The following is a 22,381-nucleotide window of genomic DNA, read 5'->3' as shown; positions in this document are numbered from 1 at the left end:
GTGAAATTGCTCTCTGCAGCTGCAGAGTGATGTTGGAAAATGTGTCAGGAAAGCACCAAGAGGGGAATCTTTCCTCATCATGGACACCATGTGCTGTTCCCCTTGACCTCCTATTCTGTCTTCAGCACATGAAGCACAGAATCATCTTGTTCTTCCTTTCCTTACCTAATTTCCTCTTTGCTTCTGCATTTTTTCCCTTTATTTTTTTTTTTCTTTAGTTAAGGGGCTACGAGATCAGAGCAGGTCCCTTTCCTCTAATTGTCAAGATTATTCACGGTTAATGCCTGACAAGAATGGAAAGAGGAGGCAACAGGCAGCTGTCTTCCTAAATGCAGTGAACTGGAAAAAATAGTTGCAGTTCAAGTGTTTATGGCAGAGATCTTTTGCCTGGTGTGAATGTCACCTTTTTTAGTCATATATAGGCAAGGGAGAACCCTGCAAGTCCTTTTGGGATAAGGCCATCAGTTGGGGGTTTTCAGTTCTGATTCTGTTTTGTTTTATTCTTCCTTGAGGACATGGTTTTGGAAGAGATTTGGCCAATAAAAAGTGGGGGAAAACATAAAAAAACAAAACACAGTGACTCAAAGTAGCTGAAGTGTGAAGATGACTTAGTAAGCCTCAGTGTGATCCTTGTGTTGAATCCCCTGCAGATTGTTTGCTCCTGTGCTGCAGCAGCTCAAGTGTTTTCATTACATTATGGCAAAATCTTCTTTTGTTTCCTGCAGTTCTGCTATTTCACTGTGGCTGAAGTTGTGTTTTGTAGCAAATGCTGGCTTTTCTCTGCAAATGCATTGGGATCCAGTGTCTCATTTATGTAAGACAAACTCATAAGTATTGGAAAGCACTTTTATTGGCACTGAGTGTGAGCCATCTGAAGGGTAACATTTCCAGTCTCCTGCAGTCCTTCCTTAGAGCCATGTCTCTTGGTTTCTTAATTCCCTCATCACTTACCTAATCACATTTTCCAGGACTGAGGTGTGTTATCTTCTGCTTTTACCTTGTGTTTCTAAACTTTGGGTGCTTCTTAAACGAAACGTCTCGCCGGAGAAAGGTTGTCTTTGACCGAGCACCCAGGAATAGCACTTAATAATGGGTTTGTGTGTGCATCATGGTGGTGTCACAGAGACTATTGGGAATTTTGGTTTCCTCCCTGGCAGGCTTCCTCTGCTGTTCTCTCACTTTCTCTCTCTGTCTCTCCTTTTTTTTAAGTGACATTTCATTATTTGCACGTTTGCTAGGTTGTCCATCTGCTGTTGTAATAAACACTCTGCCAGTCACTGCTGTGTGGTTCGTGGTGTGAAGGAGCTGACAAACCAGGCTGTGGCATTTTCTGGGTCCCCCATTGAAGGGAGGAGTGATGGATCTGACTCCATGTTCTCAGAAAGCTAATTTATTATTTTATGATACTATATTATATTAAAGAATGCTATACTAAACTCAAGAATAGAGAAAGGATACTTACAGAATGCTAAAAAGATAATAATGCAAACTCCTGACTCTTTCCAGAGGCCCAACACAGCCTGACCATGATTGGTCATTAAGTCAAAACAATTCACACGAAACAATGAAACAATCCCCTGCTGGTAAACAACCTCCAAACACATTCCCAAACAGCAAAACACAGGAGAAGCAAATCAGATAATTATTGTTTTCATTTTTCTCTCAGGCTTCTCAGCTTCCCAGGAGCAAAGAGATTTTTCAGAAAATATGACGGTGACACCAGGCTATTGTGTGCTTGGGGGTCCTAGTCAGGCTTTGTCACTTGATGAGGTGGGGAGCAGCACCCTCCACCACAGCATTTCCACACAGCCCTGAGCTCTCTGCACCTGATAAACATGATGGGGCTGGAGGCAGGAGGGATTCCATCCCACCCCAGGCTGTCTGTGCCCAGCTCATCTGCAAAGACTGAATCACTGATGTGGTACAGTGGGGTTTTCTGGCAGCAGAGCACAAGGCTTGAAAGAAACCTTCATTTTTTTTTTTCAGTAAACAGCATAGGAATGTGTTCTAGTGATTTAAGTCTGAGATTGAGAACAACACAAAAAACAATCCATGCTGTCTTGTAAGTTTTTTTGATGGATCTTGTCTACAGCCCTGGAAACAACAACAACAAAAAAAAGAAGTGAATTTGCTGTAGACTGCTGGAGATTAATTCCTGTCAGGATCAGTTAAGAATTTCAGAAATTAAGAAGGGTATTCTGCATGCTGCCAGTATCTCATGATCAGGATCACTCAGGAAGAAGAGCTTGGAAGACAGCTATTTAGCTGTTTTCAGGGAAATTTTAAGGACTTATTGGTTTCATGGCTTTTTAATCCCTTCCCTTTAAAATTCATACTTTTAGCAGCTTTTTCTGCCCAAGTGGTGGCAATCCAAGCTGGAGGACCTGTGGTGAGAACAGTGGCTTCAGTAGCTCCTTGAGTAGACCATGTCCACTTCTTATTGCAGCTGAAAGAAATGCATTTGAATTGCACATAGGCTATTTTCTTCTGCCAAGCTTTCATATATGAGGGGTTTTTTTACATAGAACATTGAATAATCACCTGATGGATGGGAATTTTCACATTCTGAGGTCTGGGTTAGATTTCAATCAGCCATTACTCCCTAACCTTTTAGACAGTGCCTCTTTGGGACTGAATATTTTCCCTTTGTTCCAGGCATGTCATTTAGGGGGACTTACCTTCTGTTATTTCAAGTCTGATGCTGTATCCACCTTGAAGTGCACATAGCTGGTCCTGCACAGTCACCCAATAATCCCTGGACTGTGCTGCCTCTGGAATCTTCATACTGTGGACAAAATCATAGAATCATTAAGGTGGAAAAGGCCTCTAAGATCAAGGAGTTCACTGCAAACCTGCCATCTCCACCATTTCCTCTTGTCCTCTTGCTTGTTTTGGGAGCAGAGACCAACTCCCTCCTGGCTATAACCTCCTTTCAGGGAGTTGTGGAGGGTGATAAGGTCTCCCCTGAGCCTCTTTTTCTCCAGGCTAAACTTCCCCAACTCCCTCAGCTGCTCCTTATAGGACTTATATTCCAGACCCTTCACCATCCCCTTGCCCTTTTCTGGACACTCCTCAGCCCCTCAATATCTGTCTTGTAGTGAGGGGCTCAGAACTGAGCACAGGATTCAAGGTACAGGCCTCACCAATTAAGTCTGTATCTTATTTCTGCCCTCTCAAACTTTCTAGACCTACATATTTTTGTTTTGGTTGGGGTTTTTTGTTTTTGTTTTTGTTTTTTTTTAAATACAAATAGTCTTAAAAGTAATAGCAAACAGATAAATTGTACTAGCCTTGTGCAGTACAAAGCTGTCTTGCACAAATCCAACCAGCTTTGTACATCTGTTCCTGCCCACTCCCATTGAGTCATACTGAGACTTAGTCACCAGCATCCTCAGTCTCACAGTACAACTTATATATTTCTCTCCAAAACACATGCCACAGTCTAGATGGCATGGGGGAGTGAGAAAAGCAAAGTAATGAGCAACCTACTCCTAAAGGAATAAAGGAATGTAGCAAGTCTTATTATACTTTACTATAGCTGGAACATCAAAACAACAATAACAAAAGGACAGAAATGCCTGGGTATGTCAGTTTTGAATCTTTCCTTGTGCAATAATGGGCTGATTTGTTATAAATCCCCAAAGGCTTCTAGATAGGATTGTTCTCAGAAAAAGAGAATTTTCTATTCAAGCAGAGCTACCAAGCTATGCCCTCTATTCCACAGAGATCAGACTGTGGATTCTGCTCACAGGCTATTAGCATATGCAGCATATTTGCTGTTCAGAGTTTTACATAGGCTTGTAATAGGTACAAATTCAAGGTTGATCTAAAAAAATCTGCTGGTGTGCAGAATGCAATGAAAGAAACTGTTCACAGCTGATGTTAATAAAAATTCTGACCTTCTTTGTCCTTGCTAGGATACTTGAAGCGCTTGTAGCTCAGTAATAACAGCAGAGGAGGAGATTTTGTTAAGGTGAGATGCTGAGGAGTGCAGCTTTTATCAATCTTTTGTGAGATCAGAGCTCTTGTCAACACACAGCTTAATTCCACTCTATGTTGTTTTCTTTGTTTATTTTATTAAAGGAGCTGTCTCCCCATATTGAAAACTGCCTTAGTAAAGTGTCACCTTCTGCTTGAGTTATGTTGTAAAAAGAAACTGTAATGTCTGGCAGGCATTTCACATCCTTAAATTTGGTGCAATCCTAGCACATATATAGAACTCAGTGAGGCAGAAAAATAATGCCTCAGAGGTGACACCATCCCTAGTCAGGACTGTGTGATGCTACCCACACCAGGACTCTGAATTTGTTAATAGCTGAGGCACCCAGACTTTCAGCAGAGCTTGGTTATGGGGCTGCCATGAAGCTCTTCTGACCTGTGTCACCTCTGAAATGTGGCCAAGGAGTTGACCCCATTCCTGGGGACCCACCACTGTGGGCACAGATTTTACACCCCTTTGTTGCTCACAGTCATCCCTCGTGTTTGAATAGACAGTTGCAAAAGATGCCAGCAGGGAGCTGTTTGTGAAATACACTTTTGATACCCAGCCCTGAAATTTTGGACCACTGTCGAGTGGGGCCATAAAAAGGTCCTACTTCCACCCAAAATACAGTGGAAATTGGTCTCTGGCCTGTCAGCCCCAGCCCTTGCTGGCTCTTTGGCTTCAGCCCTTGCAGAGAAGCTTTATCAGCCTGGCTGCCAAAGTAGCCTTGGAACTAAACAATAATACAACAAGAATCCTGTTTATTCTGTGCTGTTTACTGGATTCAAGGCTTTAGTGGTGTGTTATTTAAGTATGCAGCCTCTGCAGCAGAATTGCTGGAAGCCCATTTCTTACACCAAGGTCTCCAACTGCAGCAACCTCCAGACCAGTGTGTCTGGGCAAGCCTTCCTGGCAGGAATTCTCCCCAGTAAGGAAAGAAACACTGAAGCTGGCTGGAAAAGGTGAAAAATGGTTTGGCTAACCAGATCTTGCTCCTATGTATGGCAGCCAATATATTTGCTTTCTGCATCCTCAAATGTAGTTTTCTTTTCTATTCTCCAAACCAATTCAGGAAAAAGTTTCTTTGTTTTCCCAGGATAACAAAGAACAATTTGTTATAATTTTGTTCTTACTTCTTTTCACATAATCCCAAACATTCTGATATAAGAGATGACAGAGGAAAAGGGGCTGGAATTAAGAAGGATCATCCTCTAGATGTAGGGGTAACCCAGACCAGAATCATGCTAGAGTTAGTCTCACCTTTGGAGGAGAAATTCACATGGAGAATCTGTGACCTTCCAGATATCTGTTGTTAGCCCAGAAGAAATAGAGAAATAGGTGGTAGAGAAAATAAGTGCAAATGCAGATAGAATAATCCTGGCTTGCACTGGAAGCTCACCTGTTGAGTTTTGGGAGATTTCCCTCCCCAGGAGGGAGGCTGATTGCTGAGAGGAGCACTGAGCCATGGCTCTGCTGTGTCATGGCTCTGCTGTCCTCCAGGAAAAGCTTTGCTGCCCCTGGGACTGTGTTCTTCAGTGAATATAACAGGAACTGCCATGACAATCTCTGTAAATAAGAGTGGATTGAAAACAAAATAAATCTGAGGCAGCTTTGTAGCTGTAAACTAGATCTAAAGTGGTCAATAGGTCCTTCATTTCTAACAGGATGGCAGGAGTGATATCTGCCTGTCAGATGGAGCAGAGTGATGGAAGGATTGATGAAGGAGCACAAGCATGACAGGAAAGCCAATGAAACTTCCAAACCAGGTTTTTCACACTCTTAATTCCAGGCTAGCAGTACTAGGACCTGCTTTTTCTCTGTACAGGAGTGATCACAGACTGAGGTCTCTGCAGAAGTTGTCTGTCCAAGGATACAGTGCAGGACTGATGGACACAGGGCTCGATGCCATTCTGCAGCCAGGGCTCTGCAGTCTGAAGGACTCTTCCTGCTACCAGGACATCACTGTGTGCCTTTGGTGGAGTTTTAAATGCCACTGCAGAACCATGTGGTTATCCAGGGAGCTGTTTCCAAGTGGAGCAGAGCAGAGCTGGAGAGCAGCAAAGCTGTCTAAGAACAGCTTCATCCCCAGTCCCTGGCAGAGCAAGCCTTCTGTGTGTATCTGCTGGCATCAGATCAGACAGTCACAACTGTGACAAGGGCAAGGGGTGCACCATTGCTCTGTCAAGAGTTCTGTGGTATTTTGCAACACTTTTGGAGCAGTTTGGTTTTTTTGTTTTTGTTTTTGAGTTGGTTGTTTTGGGTTTTTTTACTGTTTTGGTTTTTTTAAGAGTAACTGTATCATCAACTGCATCATCACATGTGTTTCTGGTTAAAGAGAAACACAAGGAAGAAATTGTTATTTATCTGTATTCTGCAGAAATATTCATGAAGGGGAAATAACCACCTAATGTTTCCTTGCTTAACCAACAGATTGGAATTGAGAGAGCAGCATTTGTAGCCTGGTATTTGATATATGTATTTTTTCCCTTCTGTGAATGGATGCTTTCATATATAGAATCCCATGAAAGACTGAAAAATTGTTAAGTAGCAGTTACAATTATAGACTTTTTCACAGGACTAATAGTACAATTATTACCCACTTTGAAATGTTCAGCAGTGCTGTATTAACAAAAAAAAAGGTCTCACACTGCCCAGAAAGCTCCAGCTTCAGTTATTTTGGCTTACAGGTAGAGATTTGTTCTGGATGTAAAGATAGATGAAGTCACAATACCTCCATGGTATCTGAGAGTTACAAATCAGAATAGAGTCATCATCTGGCTTTCATGATACTGTTAGACTTCAGACTTTAGCATATATGTGGCTTTAAATTTGGAATTGTAACTGAGAACTGAAATTTAGCTCCTAGAAAAATAGTTGTATCTACCTACCCTCTCCTGGTTTTGAAGGTTTCTGCTCAAATAAGATATTTTGGTTTCACTCCTGGCAGTTCTAGGTTTCTGAACAAGTTTTTCAACCCTGATTAGTAGAAATATGTCCCCTTCAACCCAGTTTCTGCCATCCAGTCTCCAGCCTTCCTAAATGGCTGCTTTTCTTCTTGGAAGTTACACCAGGGAGTAATATAGAGCTACTAATATGTGGAACTCAAAAGATGTTATTTTCTTGATTTATTCCATGGAAAATTACTTAGCACACATCAGATTCCAGCTTCTGCCATACTGAAGATGGGTAGAGGAAAATGTTGGTAAATCCTTTGGCTAAATTAAACACAAGGGGATATGTTTTTGTATAACTTTCATTAGGCTCTTAAATATCTTCACAGAGATTCTTCAATTAAGTCCTGCAGTACCATACAAAGTAATAATAATAATGATGATGATAATCTGTATATTGATGGTGTTTATAAATGCCATTTATGGAAAAATAATTTTTATATGGAGTAAGTAATTTTAATCTTAATTTTAATCTCTTCCTTTGGTTTTGAGATATTTCCTTATGCTTTATTTGCAAATAAAGATGATGTGAAAAACAGATGCCCAGGCAAGAGGGAGATGTTACATAGTTGAGCTTTGTAGATAGTTCCCACTGAAGGTGCATAGATAGTGTTGGAAGCAGACAGAATTTGTCAGGAATACATTTGTTTGGGGCCTAATGATTTGGGGCCAGCTTGGCCAAGCCTGGCTGCTGCTTTTTTTTATTTTTTTTTTCCCTTTTCAACTTGGCATGAATTACTCCCATGTGTTTCAGTTCCAGTAATTCAATATTTTGTTCCTTATTTTTGTTGCTTGTTATGTAACCAGAGTATTTTCAAACACTACTAAGAATTATGCCTGAGTTATACACAATTTTTGAGCATATTTTGACTTCAGAATGATTACACAAAGCAATGTGATTAGACCTGTGGCTGCTCTGAATTCTGAAGACAAGCAAGCCCTGCAGACTTCACGGGTGGTGCTAATTTTTAATTAAGCTCTGTTTGATCACAAATTAGGTTTACATGAAATTGCTATTTATTTATATTTTGAACTCTTTTAAATGGATGCAGATGTGGTGGTTGAGAAGCACTGAATCATTGCATGGAAAGGGTGATGCCTCTCATCTGGGAGGTTCTGTTTTGGAGAGGTGTTCCTGACATTTAGAACACAATTTAAGACCCAAGACTCAGCTCTTCAGCACACAGTGTTAGGCAATCTCATGCTTCTGGTCACAGAATTGCTCATTATGTACTTTTCTGATCAAACAGATGCTAAACTTGACACTAACATAATTTCCTTATGCATGTAGAAAGGAGCTCTAAAAACCCTGTGGCTGGAACATGAAGTATCATAAACAGCACAGACGGCAGGAGGTGGAATATAATTGCAGTTTGTTTTTGTTAGTTAAAAATGAGCATGTGTGCTTTTCTTATGCCTTTATTGCCTTCAGTCCTGCAGAATTGGCTGCTCCTCGCCCATTTGTGCAGGTGAATCCATTATTTCCTCCCTGAACACCATGTCAGTTTTCTCTGTCTTTTTTTAGAAGTTATGTATTTCTCAGAATGCTGACATACTTTCATTCAGGTTGTCTTTATTGCCATAAATATGCTTTAAGGTCATGCATCCCACTAAAGGCAAGATAGGCATTTGCTGAGCAAGTGGATGTGTTTAAACAATAATTTACTCACAATTTAAATTTATAAGGTTATTGTAATTTATAATAAACTATAATACCAATTTTTCAATGGGATTTCAGTACCTCCCCTTGAAAGTTTAACGCAGGACTTTTGACTTTGGCTGTGCAGGTGGTTTTTGATGGTGATGTGGTGCAAGTGCTGCTGAGGGCTCCCAGTTCACTTGTGACTTAAATCTGACATTTTTTCACAGCCCAGGAGAACCAGCAGAGTCCATGGTATTGCTTGCCAGCAATTGCTGTGGGTGAAGCAGTGGGCACTATATAAATAGACCTGTGGGCTTCAGTCATGGGGTTCTCTGATGGAAGGAAGAAGGCATTAGTAAAATACATCCCTTTTTCTTCTCTGTCCTTGCAGGATCTCAGCTCATTTGCCATGCCATTCCTGGACGGTGATGTGGAGAGCACGGACAAAAATGCTCCTCGCAAGGTAGGATTCATCCCAGCTTCCCCTTCTTTGCAGTGCTTGAATCCCCTGTGGTGCACACCATTTGTTAGGCTTGAAAAAGCCTGGGGTTTGCATCTTCCCTGCCATACATTAACCTGTTGAGAGTGGTGCTCTAAGGCAAAGCCAGTGGCTTTTGCAGACTTTACCATGACAGTGCCTGAGCAGTATAACCTGTGAAGGATGCAAGCTGCAAGCTGGTGGTATTGCTGTAAATACAGCAGATGTTGTGTGCAACACAGCTGTAAATCAGTGAGGTGATCTTGCATAGCTGTATTCTCAGGAATATCTTTACCTTACAAGATCTGAGGTGTTGCTGCAGAAATATACACTGCCCAAGGAGGAATCTGTGGCTGTTAGAAGGTTTTCCTGGAATTGCCTCCTGATGGCTGCTCTCTCTCTCTGTGGGGGTTTTTAACTGTTCACTGTCCTTGATCTCTCTGTCCTTGGCACTGGAAAAATGAACTCTCCTTTTGCTGAAGCCATAGTGGTAGAGCCTTGCCATGAACAAAGTAGAGAGTTGCCTCCTCAATGTGAGATTAACTCAAGGTTATCCTTCTGGACACATTGATTTGTTTTTCTGATGCTGTTAAATTAAGCCAATGTAGTCACAGAGTTGGCTTGCTTTAAAAAGCATCAGGGCAGCACATTTAATGGATGACTTTGGGGATGTGCCTGTACAATCTTCAGAGCAATAAAAATGGTGGAATCTGTCATCTTCAGGTCCTGGCCTTCTCATTTTCACAAAGCACTGAAGTACAAGCTGGTCTGCTAAATGGAAGCCTCCTACCAGCCACATTCTGGGCTTGGCAAAGAGGCATTCTCCTCCAACCCACAGGCACCCCCAAAAGCTGATCTTAGCTACTCCTCAGAGCAGTTTCACTTGTCACAGTATTTACAAGGCTGTGGACCTCCATGACCATTAAACCTGCTACAAGCCATGTGGCTGCAGGTTTAGTTTAAAGCAGGCAACGTAATAAATACTCCTTAATGAAGCTGATCTGCATCTAGAACAATAATAACTTAGCTCTGTTGACAGCATGAGTTTCTATTCCTTTGCACCTCATAGCTAAGGGCAGATATTTTAGGGATTTCTGCAATTCATCAGCAATTGAATAAGTTTATAACATTGTCCTTGTTCTTTTCCGTGTTGGACCTTTTAGACTGAGGTAGGAGATGCTGATGCTGGGGAACTCTTGTAGATGCCAAGGAAGCTAAAATATACAGTGCTACCAAAAGGTGCCTGTTTGAAGGGTTTGAATAAAGGGAACAATGTGATGGCTTTGGAAGGGATAGTCATGCTGGAAGAAGGCAGGGCTTTCTGGCTAAAACTTGATTTTTCCATTTATCACCTTCTTTCCCCAAAGACAGGTGAGAAAGATGCATGAATCTCAGTCATGAGGAAATAATGTGCCATGCCTGATGTGCAGAATTATATGAAATCATTTAATGACTTCCACTCTACTGTTCCTGAATCCTGTAATTTTCTTCCAACTGGTCTCAGGACTATTTTTTTACAAAAGCACAGAATCATTGAGGTTGGAAAAGACCTCTGAGATTATTGAGTCCAACCTTAGATCACCACCTGGCCTTTGGTGAGTTCATGTCTTGGAAGAGCTGGAGGGACATTTCAGCAGCTGCCTCTTTTTTTGTACAATTGCTAAATGCTGGGGCAAGTTCTGCTTATGGAAGTGCAACTGATTTTGCAATAACCACAGAGCTGGGGCTTAATATCTGAAGTTCTAACTGACCTTTTTGACTGTGTAAGACCTGGTGTTTTTTCCTGCTATTATACTTGAGCTCTGTTCAACACATGCTGCAAAATGGTAAGAAGGGAGCTAGCAGTGCCCCACTTCTGATAAAAAAAAGATATAATCTTTTAAAATCTATTGCCACACAATGGATTGACAATCCAATATGTAATTTTCCTCAATGAGAAGGAAGGGATTTTTGCTGGTAGTGAATGATGAGTAGCATCACACTATTAATTCATTTAATTCTTACTAAAACGTTGCCAGTCCCTACTGCTGATACATAAAAAAGTCCCCAAGTTACTTTTCAAGGAGGAAGGTTTTTCTTAGTTCAAGTTTGAAACCACTTGTATGGTGTGTAACTTTTGTCTATTAAAAGTCAGTATTTCATCAGTAGTTTGGCTTTTTCCATTCACTCATCATGCTGGAGACAGGAAATTCATCAGAGATGTCTCTCTTCCTGCACTTAACTCTTCTGTCACCTGGGCTATAGATCAAGAGTAGTTCACAACCCATTTTTCAAATCTGCCATTAATTTAATTCTCTGTTCTTTTTGAAGGGCTTTTAGAAACTGAATTAACGTTTTTCACAGAAACTCTCAGCAGTTTACCATGCAAGTGTCTCTCAATCATTATCCTGTGACAACAATCCTCATTACACAGCTAGGAAATTCAAGTCTAGAATTATTTGTTCGCCTTCACATAGAAATTTTTTGGCAGCAGCAGCAAAGTGACGCACATTTCCTGAAGTTCAGCCTTAATCACTTCTCATTAATATGTCTACTATTATAAATGATGTATTCTTCTTTCCTTTATGACTAATGGCAGGAAGAGGATAGGGATAGTTTTCACCCTCCTGCTTTGAAGATGGAGAATATAATACTGTGAAGGAAGGAGAAATGTTTGGCCTGGTGTGGTGGAGAAAGGTGCCTGGAACAGATACTTTTACCCTTCTTATTGCCAGAAAAAATGCCTTAACACTTGTGTGGGTGGCTTTGTCTAAAGCAACTGGTATTGCCATTCCCCATTTCTGGGGCTCTCCAGAAATGGCTTCAATCCTTCCTGCACAGAGGATCATTAAAGACAGAAATATAGACAAGGACAACTGGGAGCTGAAAAGCAATCAGATTTACTGCATTTCCTCAGCCTGGGAAAAGACAGTGGAAGAGGAGAAGTTTAGAGACCTGGAAAATCATGAGTGATTGGGAGCAACATTCAGAAAATAATTCTGGTACAGTGTGGCAGGGCAGCAGTCAGGGATGAGTGCCCCCCTGCACCCAAATGGCTCTTTCCATTTTAGAGATCTTCACACCTTGAATGTTTATAGATCTTTCATCTCAAATGGAGGTTAAAGGATAAGGTGTGGAAATTGCAGGAAACTGACAGCCATTACTTTTAGCTTAAAGCCCAGGGTTGTGAATGATCAAAAAGAAAAAAAATTACACAGGAAACTTTTTTATGAGGAGTCAGCTAGCAAATTATAGATGGAGGAGGGAGGAGGTGGGAGAAAAGATGTTTGAAGAATAATATTGATCCATTTCTTTATGGCAATAATGGAATTGTCACAAAAATATAGATAAAAGCCTTGAAAAGAAGTGTGCATTAAAATTCTTTTCTCTGTGTGGAGGACAAAGCTGGGGAGATGTTTATCTTAGATTACAAAGGTGGCTCTATCCTATTAATAGCTTAAGTGTCTTTAAAGCACGAGCTGTTAAAGTAAGACATTTTAAAATTAAATCCAAACAACTCTGATGAAACACTCTTGAATGAAGTGGCAGAGCTTTCTCTGCCAAGTGTTGATTGTGAATAAATCATGGAGCAGAGATGAAGTTTCAAAAGACTGCAAAAAAGGCAATTACTGTGTTAATATTTATGATGTTTGCAATTAGGATAATGTACAGGTTTGTCAAACATTAGTCCTGAGCAAAACAATGAAATAGCTAATGTTGGCTAGTTAATGATGCTGTTATAATGGACTCATTTGGACTGAAATTAATTGTAAATGGCTCTTATTGAACAAATGTGGGGGTTTAAATGAACTATAAATTGGGTTGAGAAATGTCATAGCGTTGGTGTCATGTATATAGAAAAGTAGAACAAGTCATTTTTATTTAAGAAACTGGAATGAGACTGAACAAACATGGAACCTAGTGAATGAATAAAAGCCTGGCTGCTAAAATAAATTGAGACTCACCAGCGGAAAATTTTGTTTCTAGGCCAACAAAACATTCTGCTGCTGTACTATATCATACCTTATCATGGTTTGAAGGATAGGCAGACTCATTACTGCTACAATTTGTGCTTCATACAAAAATGAGAGGGGAGAGAGTGGTAAATTCTGAGCAAGAGACTCTCATGCAGAATGACATGAGTCACTTAAAACACATTTTGCAAACAAACAGCCCACCTCCATTTGGACAGTTACACCTAGGAGCAGTTACACCCTGGAGCATCTAATGCAGACTTTTTGGGAAGTCTTTCACAAAGCCTGGGTTAGATTTTGAGAATAGCTGTAGGTAATCAGCTGTTTGTGGATTCTGGATGTGACTCAGTGGTTAAAGGATTAGTTTGGGTTCAGTGAACAAATGTACAATGTACAAATGAAGGAATAGAGTAAAAATAGAGGTTTTGTTCTGACTGTTTGACACTAACTCACAGTTCTGCTATCAGCAATGCAGGGAGATGTTGGTGAACTAGAATCAGACTATTGCAGGAGTGACTCCAGCACTGAAGGATTCCAAGGGGTGTTTTGTCCTGCTACTGGTCCCAGAATTTTTTTGTTTTGTTCAGTGACTCATGGGAATGACACGAGCAACCCCTGGATAAGGGAGAGGAAGAAAAAAAAATTCAGCCCCTCCTTCCTCATTCACTGGCAAATAAATCTCCTTTGGATTTACTTTTAATTGTCCATTTTTATGAGCAGTGAAGATGGGGGGCAAGTCCTGGATAGTGCCACAGCCTTGGCATAGGGCACCTGCAGGGGATGCAAGAGCCTCAGGGCAAGCACTGCACTGTGATTGCACAGCTCCTCCCCATCCTCTGTTTGAAATAAATGTACTTAGAGATTAGGAATCACCCCATCCTCTGCTTTGAAATAAATGTACTTAGAGATCAGGAACTGGACAGGGAGCCAGCCCTGCTCCTGCCTTTCCTAATGCCTGCTTTCTGTCTCTGAGCAGCCCTGCTCAGTGCTGGAAACCTTCCCCTGCCCATGTGTGCAGCAGGGCAGAGCTCTCAGAGCCTGCCAGAGCAGCCAGCCTCATCCCATTGTATTTTAATCTGGGAAAGTGTCATTGTGCTTTAGTTTTGGGAAGTGACATCTGTGACCCTGTAAAACATGGTGCCATCTCAATTGGTACAGCTCAGGCAGAAGGAAGGGGACCAGTGGTGCTGAATGTGACACTGGGAGAGCAAGTCCTTCATTACCTTTCAGTCTAATGAAGTCAGCTCTTGTGTCTCTGTGAGCTCTTTTATTCCAGCAGAATGAGAGAATCATCCAATTAACTTTATCAAAGGGCTTTTTTTGTTGGGATTCAGTGGAAGGGCAGGAAACAAGTGCAGACATCTATCTGGTGTATTGTCTCTAATTGTGTTTACTGTCCCTGTCAAGGATGGTGGGAGGCAATTCCTTTTCTGTTCTTTGCCTTTCAAAAAATTTTTAAGTGAAGAGGCAAAATAAAGGTCAAATAACTCACTGTAGTAAAATCAAACAGACCTCCATAGTGCTCCATAAATTTCCCCACTGTTCAGGGTTGAAGAAAAACAGAACAGAGCTCAGGAGCATTTTATAATTTTCACTTAAATTCAAAAGCATTTTGAAAGGCTGTTTAGATTGAGCCCATTTGTATTTGACAGAATTTTTTTTTTTGCTTGTTTTAAGAAATGAAACTAAATTCAGTGCCCCAAACTGAAGCAGAAACAGAGATTTTTCAGAGAGAGCATCCTCTGGGGAAGGCTTTGTGCTCAGTCAAGGGTCTGTTGCTGGAGCACCCTTGGCAGGAGGGCAGAGGGGATGGCTGTGAAGAGGTGCTGGGCACAGGCAGTGCCTGGATTTCCAACACAGCCTCTGCCTGGCCGTGCTCAGGGTCTTCTCAGCAGAGCTCATTGATTTTTCTGGGCAGGCAGTTTGGCAGGACACTTCTCTACCCTGAAGTTCAGTGCTCCTTAAATTCTACATTGGGACCAGAAATTTCTTCTTAGAGAGGATTTTATCAGGCAAAAAAAGAGTGATCATATTTCCAATACAAAGCAAAGGAACAAAAAATAACAATGTTGGGAAAATTTCTGCCTGTGGCAGGGCTGAGATGGGTGGTGTGAGGATGAGGAGAGACCAGTTTGTGGTGAAATATGAATAGTTTGCTATCTTAGCCCATTGCACTGGGGATTATCATATGGTAGTGATTAATTGTAGTGCACTTCAATATTTCTTATGAAATAAGATGAAGAATTGCAAGCCAGGTAAGAAAATAGATGAAGGAAAAGATTGGTGTTGAAAGGGTGAGTGCTGGATGAAGGGACAGAACTGCTGGGGTTTCCCCAGCATCACTCCTGGGTCTTTGCTGGTAAAACTGAAACAAAAAAATAAAATCACAGCAACCAAATTTATTGTAGATGCAAAGGAAATTGATTTTTTTAATCATAGGGAGGGCTCTTATTCAGGAAGACCTGGGTGATCTTCAGGGTGGATATTTCTTACCAGCACAAGATACAAAGTTGTTCACTTGGTGTATGTTAACCAGAGCAACAAGCAAGGGGGGCCAGGGAATGTTCTCTTGGTCTGAAGATGAAGGGTTTGGGCACAATCCTGTTGCAGAGCCAAACTCTAAGCCAGGAGAAAAGAAGAGGAGGATAGGAAGAGAGAAAGATTCCATCATCCAGGTGAAATGACAGGGGCAGTTTCACAGTCTTATTCCTTGTAGTGAAATCTTCCAGAGCTTCTGGACTTGGGGACGAGTGCCCCACTGTCACTTCATGTTTCACTCAAAAAACGCAATGCTAACTCTGCCAGATGCCAAACACTGTAAGACATGGCTCATTTTGTGGCTTTGTTTTCAACAGTGGATAGTTCTGGACGTATTTTCAAAACATGCCTGTGGTCACTTAGTGTGTAAAACTGGGCAAAACCTCTCCCTGGTCCCCAGCTGGGGATCCTTTTGTGCTGCAAAGCATGAAAACTGATAACAACTTAGAGCATTTCAGGAGATGTTTTTCTCAGTGCTGTGTGAGATAACCAGTTTAGCCATGAACAAGTGCAGTTGGTCCCTAGAAGCAGCACATCTGATGTGGAACAGGGCTCTGCTCTGTTGCTTCACCTCCCTTGGGGAGCACATTGCTCTAGGCTGAGGCTAGGGTTGCACTGGCACTGGCACCAAGCTGCTAATTTAGCCCTGTTCCAGCTCCTCTGCTCTCTGCAGGCATCAGGTCAGGGGCTGCCATTTCTCTCCAGCATAACCAGTTTTCAGATTTAAGGAGTCCAGTGTTGGGCAGACAGCTCAAAGATCCCATTTAGGCTTTGCACAAAGCCAACACAAGAAATGCTTTGTTGTTGGTTGGTTGGTTAATTGGTAGTTGGTTGGTTGTTTTTGGGGGTTTTGTTTTTGGTTTTTGCTGTTGTTTTGTTGGGTTTGTGGGGGGAGTTTGGTTTTCATTTGTTTGTTTTTGGTGTTTTTTTAAATAGCTGAACAGTATTAGCACTTAAAAGAATTTTTAGATTTTTTATTAGATGTTATTTATGCACTGATTAGTATTGTACTTGCATTTTGTGTTTGGATTCCTTATCTCCAAGAGGCAAATTGCCCATTTGGGATAAAACGAGCCATACCTCCATGTGCATTTATGCTGATTTTAGGTGTGTTCCATATTTCTGCCCATTCTCTCTTTACAGCTTGTCCTGGACCAACACAAAGTGATTCACAGTGTTTACTAATGTGAGAAACCAGGGTGTAATACTTTTATTTTGCTACTAAAGCTCAGCTGGGGGAATAGTTATCTTTCCAAAGCACATGTGGGAGTTTTCAGCCCACCTGCCTATCATAGCTTTAGGGAATGAGTCCAAAAAGCATTCAAAACAGGCTGATGAATGATCTAGCTGTGTAACCTGCCTCTAGCATCACTGCCAGAGTTGTCACACCAAGTCTGCATGGGCTGATGGGGTTTATTCCACAGCAAAGATTCTTCTGCATTCCCAGCTGAAGCATGAAAATGAGCATTGCCTTGTGCTTTTGGATATGCTGTGATAACTGTTGCTGCTGATTTTACTTGCAGAAGTAAATAATAATAGTCTTTTAAAACTTGCAATCCATTAGCCACAAATGATATTCTAAGCAAGCAATCCTGTTGTAATTTCCCAAGCAAAATCACAAGTGTTTGCCCACCGTGATGGTGGATGTAACCTGTGTGTAATTAACAGGCTGGGGAAGAATTCAATGCAGTAATTTCCTTTAATTTGGTAGCATGCACATGTGTATTTAGCAGTGTGCCCCTGGTGCTCTGACAATTAATTAATTCATCTGCCTGGCATGATGGAGAGAAAGCAACTGGTTGTGATTGCAGTAAATAAAAACACCCTGCTGCTTCTGCTCAGAATTTGAGAACAATTTGTTTTTGTGTCTGGCTTGCATGTACAAGGCAATACTGACCTTTTTTACAAATTGTTGTTTGACATTTTGCATCTCTAAAATTGCTTTAGTGTGTAAGGACACAGCAGTTGTTTTGAAGTGTCTCCTATCAGTGTGCCAGTTTAACCAAACAAGCATGCAAAAAAAAAGTTAACAGGCAGCATTAAGGGTAGTGCCAGAATGAGGTCCTTGGCTTTACAAATGTCATGGCTTGTCACTCTAGGTAAAAATATAATGAAATTGCCACCCTGGAAACACACCTAAACTACAGTAGCAGTGTCAGATTTGTATCATGATTAAAATAAGCTAGAAAATGTTCTCACTCCTGACTTTCAGGCAGTAGATTTGGCAGCAGACCTGTTTAAATTGCAATGCAGAAGGAGGTGCCATTGTGCTACTTGGTTGTTTCTTGAACTGTGTAGTTGTGAAGAGAACAAGGCCTAAGTAGTCTCAGATGATTTACAGATGATATTTTAGTAAAGTTAATGAGCTTTTATGAGAAAGCTATCACTTTGGGACTGTTTTACCCATGACAAAAGTGCAATTTGTTTATTAATTTCCTATAGCGTGGTTATTATTCCTGGTCTCAGTTGAGGGACTGTGCCCTATTATTCTTGATAAATACTCACTGGGAGACAGTGTGAGTGCTGGAAGACTTGGGGTGGGAATAAAGGAGAGACAGTCCTCATGGCAGAATAGATTTATAATTTAGAATGAGTGTTCAAGATTGCACATAGAATCCATGACAGAGCTAGGAGGCAAGCCTGAGCCTCAGGCAACTGCATTAAGCAGGAAACTCTGCTTTTTTCTTCTCTTGTGGAGACTGTCCAGAGTCTGTTGTTGCTTTTGGTAGTTGATATTGCTTCAGTTAGAATTGATTTATCTTTTTCAAAAACTTGCCCTTGAGGGCAACTGCTCCCCTAATTCATCTGGAAAAGGACAGGTATATGTTTGAGACATTTTTGCCCACACTGTCAAAAACAGGAATGCAGTTATAAAAAAAGTTGTTCTGTCTCTTGTCAGAATCTCTGTGCTGTGCAGGGGAACACAGAGCAGAATTCATCACCTAACCAGGGCTGTGCTGGCACAAGTCTGTGCCCCTCTCATGACCCACACTGTTTGTGTCCATCTCCCAGACAAGGTGCCACTTGCCCTTTGGGTTGGAAATCTTCCCAAAAGGGAGATTGCAATCTCTGCAGGCCTTTCTGCAGTTCCACACATCAGGACCTGCTCCAGCTCTGTCCCATCCCAAGTGGAAAGAGGAGCTGGCCCAAAGTGTGTGTGCAGGACACAGAAAGGTCTGCAAGAAAGGGGACCCTGGGTTATGGAGGGAGCAGCTATTTGGACATTATACTGCTTGTGCATCTTTCTACACCTGTTTTGGAGCTGTGAATAAACTGTGTTTTGAAAACAGGGTTATTTGCATGGGTTTTAAATTTTGCTGACCATTTTTGTTGGGCTCATACACACAAGCCCTTCACTGACCCAAAGCAGAGCATATGTGCCTATGAGGTTTCCTTTCATCTCAATCATCCTAATGAAAGATTTTTTCCCTAAGATGACTCCCATGGCAGCAATGCCTTTACCTAGCTGGACTGACACACATCAGGAGGCATCTTGACAGTCCTGAGCCATCCCTCCTGCTTTGTGCTGAGTAATTGGGCAGAGAGGAGCAGGCATGCAGGGGGCTGTGGGCACATCCACCTTGGCCTTGGCCTAAGCATTCCCTGGTGACCTGGAACCCACTGCTGCCTTCTGCCAGGAACAGAGCCCTTCATTCATGAGAAATGCCCCCAGCTAAAACAGCAGCCTCATACCCACAGAACTACTTTGTGCTTCCAGAAGGAAATAAACTCTCCATATAGCCCAGGCACGTGCAAATCCCACTGAGATTTTGGGTCAGCTTCTGTTAATTGTATGGGGAGGAGAATTTAATCTTAGTTCCTTTTTTTTGTTGTTTGTTTTTCTGGGTTCTTTTCTCCCCCTCACTGGGCAAACCTGTACAGTGCAGAGCTGTGCTGTGCACAGATATTTACACTGCTGGAAAGGCAGCACAGGTCCCAAAAGGGATCCAGCTGTTAGAAAGGTCATTTCCCAGCTCAGGTAATTAGCAGGGACGTCATCACTCTAAAATGGCTCCTCTATTTTTGGGATAGGAGTTGCAATCCCACAGTTGTGGATGTGGCCAGTGTCATGGAGGCCTGTCAGGCACTTGGGGACTTGTGTGCTGTGCTGAGTCACATCATGGGATGGAGATTTAAGAGCTGTGGGTGGGTCCTTAAATTCATGGGGAAGACTTCAGGGCACTGTGTTTCCTTAACCACGATCATTCATTGCCTTAAATAAATTCAGTGCCAGTCACCTTTCATTTGTCTGAGGAAGGAAAAGGGGTTTGTGACAGACAAAGGCAGTAGACAAATTCCTGTATTATGTGTGATAATAAAATGTATGCACACCTTGAAAGGGTTTTGTGAAATTCAGGGTGCCTTTAGGAGCAAGGGGCAGCGTGAGGCCAGAGAGGTGGCACACACACACCTGGGTGTCAGTGGAGGCAGGTGCTGGGGTGTAGGGGGATACAGTATGGGTAAATGAAGGTGGTACAGAGTGTAATCTTAGCCCCTAAAGAGTTGCAGCTAGACCAATTACTAAAGATTAGGAGCAGGCCTGATGCTAACAGGCCACAGCTGTAGCCAATAAGAAGAGTGTTATAAAAGAGTGGATTGGGGGGAACTGGAGTCAGTTGGCTGCTGCTAGGACAAGGAAGAGTCAGTGCCTGGAGGAGCTGCCTACAAGAAACGGCAAAGAGGTATGAAACTCTGGCAATATGGAACCCTTGCAATGTAATGGTAATAGAACTCTTGCACTATAATGACAACACTGGGGAAGGGGACCTCTGGCTAATCCACCACCCCACCAAACAGGAGTTGGCTCTGTTGAGACAAGCTCAGAGATCCTGGAAGCCTGAACTGAACTGAATTAATGGAAACTTTTCTTTTTTTCTTCCTCCTTGTCTCCTCCTCAGGTGGATGAAAGCTACTCAGCTGGCAGCCCTTCCAAAGGCCTTTTCTCCAAGGGGCTCCAGAACCGACCTTCCAGCCCTGTTTCTGCCCCTGTGAGATCCAAGCACAGTCCTGGCTCACCCAAAACAGTGTTCCCCTTCCCCTACCAGGAGTCTCCCCCACGCTCCCCACGCCGAATGAGCTTCAGTGGCATCTTCAGGTCCTCCTCCAAAGAGTCTTCCCCCAATTCTAACCCGTCTACCTCTCCTGGGGGCATCAAGTTTTTCTCCAGATCAAGAAAAAGTAAGAAATTGCTCATGTTATTTCAGGAAGATACACGGTACCTCTGGGCTTGGCCCATGCTTTACCTGCGGTAGTGAAGTAAGTGCAGATGAGGCATGTGCTAATTGTTCATTCTCTCTTTCACTGACCATGTCTTGTGGGTTTCTGATGTGCTGGCCATTAGGTGTGACTTCTGCAGGGTCATGGACACCTCAGGGGAACCTCCACAGGGCTGAGGATGGAAATCACACTCCTGTGCTTTGTTTAGAAATCCTTTGTCCACATTAGTGGGAGTTTTCTGGTGGTTTCAGCAATGTCACTGCCAAGACTTGAGAACAGCTGGAAACAGTCATGGGATGTGTGGTGGAGGTGGGCACTGACATGATGTCACTCAGGAGTTACAGGTTCTATAGATCCCAAAGGGAATTTCAGCTGTGTTCTCTAATTGGTATTTATTTGTCCTATTGTAGGAAGGGCAGGCAACCTTTGCTGGATGGAAATAAATTTAATTTGTTTCCAGTCAAATGACCATTAAGGGGATATTTGAGCTCCTCTGCAGGAATATGAAAGGCATAGCAAACCTCTTTGTTTCAGAGCACTTGCTATATACAGCTTTATACTGGGCAAAGATTTTAGCTCTTCAGCAGCCTGGGTGCTATTAACACACTGCTAGAACTCAGAAATGAGCAGGATTGAAAACACGCTTCAGTTTTAAAACTTTCTTACTGAACAAAGTTTCCCAGTGCTGGTCAACAAACCAAACCTGATCTGCATGAGGGTTTGGTGGCTGTGGGAAAGGAGCAGAGTTATAGGGGAAAGAGAGGAATAATGTCTTGCTGGATTGTAAGATCACAGAGAGTTTTCATTCTGTAAACAGAAGAAATAATGAAAAATTGTTGGCAAATCTTCTGTGACAATGTAGGTACAGAACTGGTCATGCATATACCTGTGTTGGGCTATGTGTTTCCTGCAATGTATTGATAATGTTCAGTGATTTTAAATAGTAGAGAGAGATCTTCTCATTTTTCTTTATGAGAATTTATCTTAACTTGTTCTGATTAAAGCCAATTATTTTATTTCATAATGACTTGTCCACAAGAACACAGCAATACAAAGCCATGCAGGGTTTTTCTCTTGGTTTATCAGAAGTGCTGCTGAAGGTTAATTGAAATGGTATCCTTTCCACTCCTTCCTTCTCTCTAAAACACCATCAGGAGATTGAAAGTAGGAGTCAGTGTTTCTGAAGGACTCAGAGAAGGCTCTAAACATCTATTCAAGGACATTTGTTCATCCCTTCTTGAAGTTCAAGTACGCTTTTTACGCTCCCCTCTTGTTAAAACTTCACAATATTTAAAATCCATTTAAGCTCTTCTTGCCAGTCCACATAGGTTCAAATATGGCCTTTCAATTTTGGCAGTATTCTGCTGAGTGAGTGGAGTGAGCAGAGAAGGGCTCTCTGCTGCATGAATAGCAGCAATTCAGACTGCAGAGCAAAGCCATCCTGGGACCTTGTAATCAACTTATCTAAGCAGCCAGCACTATTTAAGTCCTAGCTAGGTACAACAGAATATTAAATAAAGCAATCTTCCAGGAGTCAGCAAAATCCTTTTGATAAGGTCACATCAGTGCCTCAGGAGCAGGCTTGGAATGGGGCCATGCTATATTTGAGCCAGCAGAAGA

General features: G+C 42.0%; 1 protein-coding gene across 4 annotated transcripts in view; it reads left to right on the top strand.

Moving 5' to 3' along the window:
- The window catches only part of PRKAG2 (protein kinase AMP-activated non-catalytic subunit gamma 2), a 217,303-nt gene that overhangs the window by 57,747 nt on the left and 137,175 nt on the right, over positions 1 to 22,381 (top strand). For 3 of the 4 annotated variants that reach the window (XM_071428545.1, XM_071428546.1, XM_071428548.1), the window contains 2 exons: positions 8,967 to 9,038; positions 20,443 to 20,722. In XM_071428545.1, the coding sequence (XP_071284646.1) occupies positions 8,967 to 9,038; positions 20,443 to 20,722 (352 nt within the window). Of the gene's footprint in view, positions 1 to 8,966; positions 9,039 to 20,442; positions 20,801 to 22,381 lie in introns of those variants that run through there. The other variant, XM_071428549.1, reaches the window with a different exon arrangement.

This window comes from Agelaius tricolor, unplaced genomic scaffold (genome assembly GCF_023055355.1).
Source record: "Agelaius tricolor isolate 1412-34295 unplaced genomic scaffold, bAgeTri1.0.p SCAF_6, whole genome shotgun sequence".
Lineage (NCBI taxonomy): Eukaryota > Metazoa > Chordata > Aves > Passeriformes > Icteridae > Agelaius > Agelaius tricolor.
This window is presented reverse-complemented; position numbering and strand designations above follow the sequence as displayed.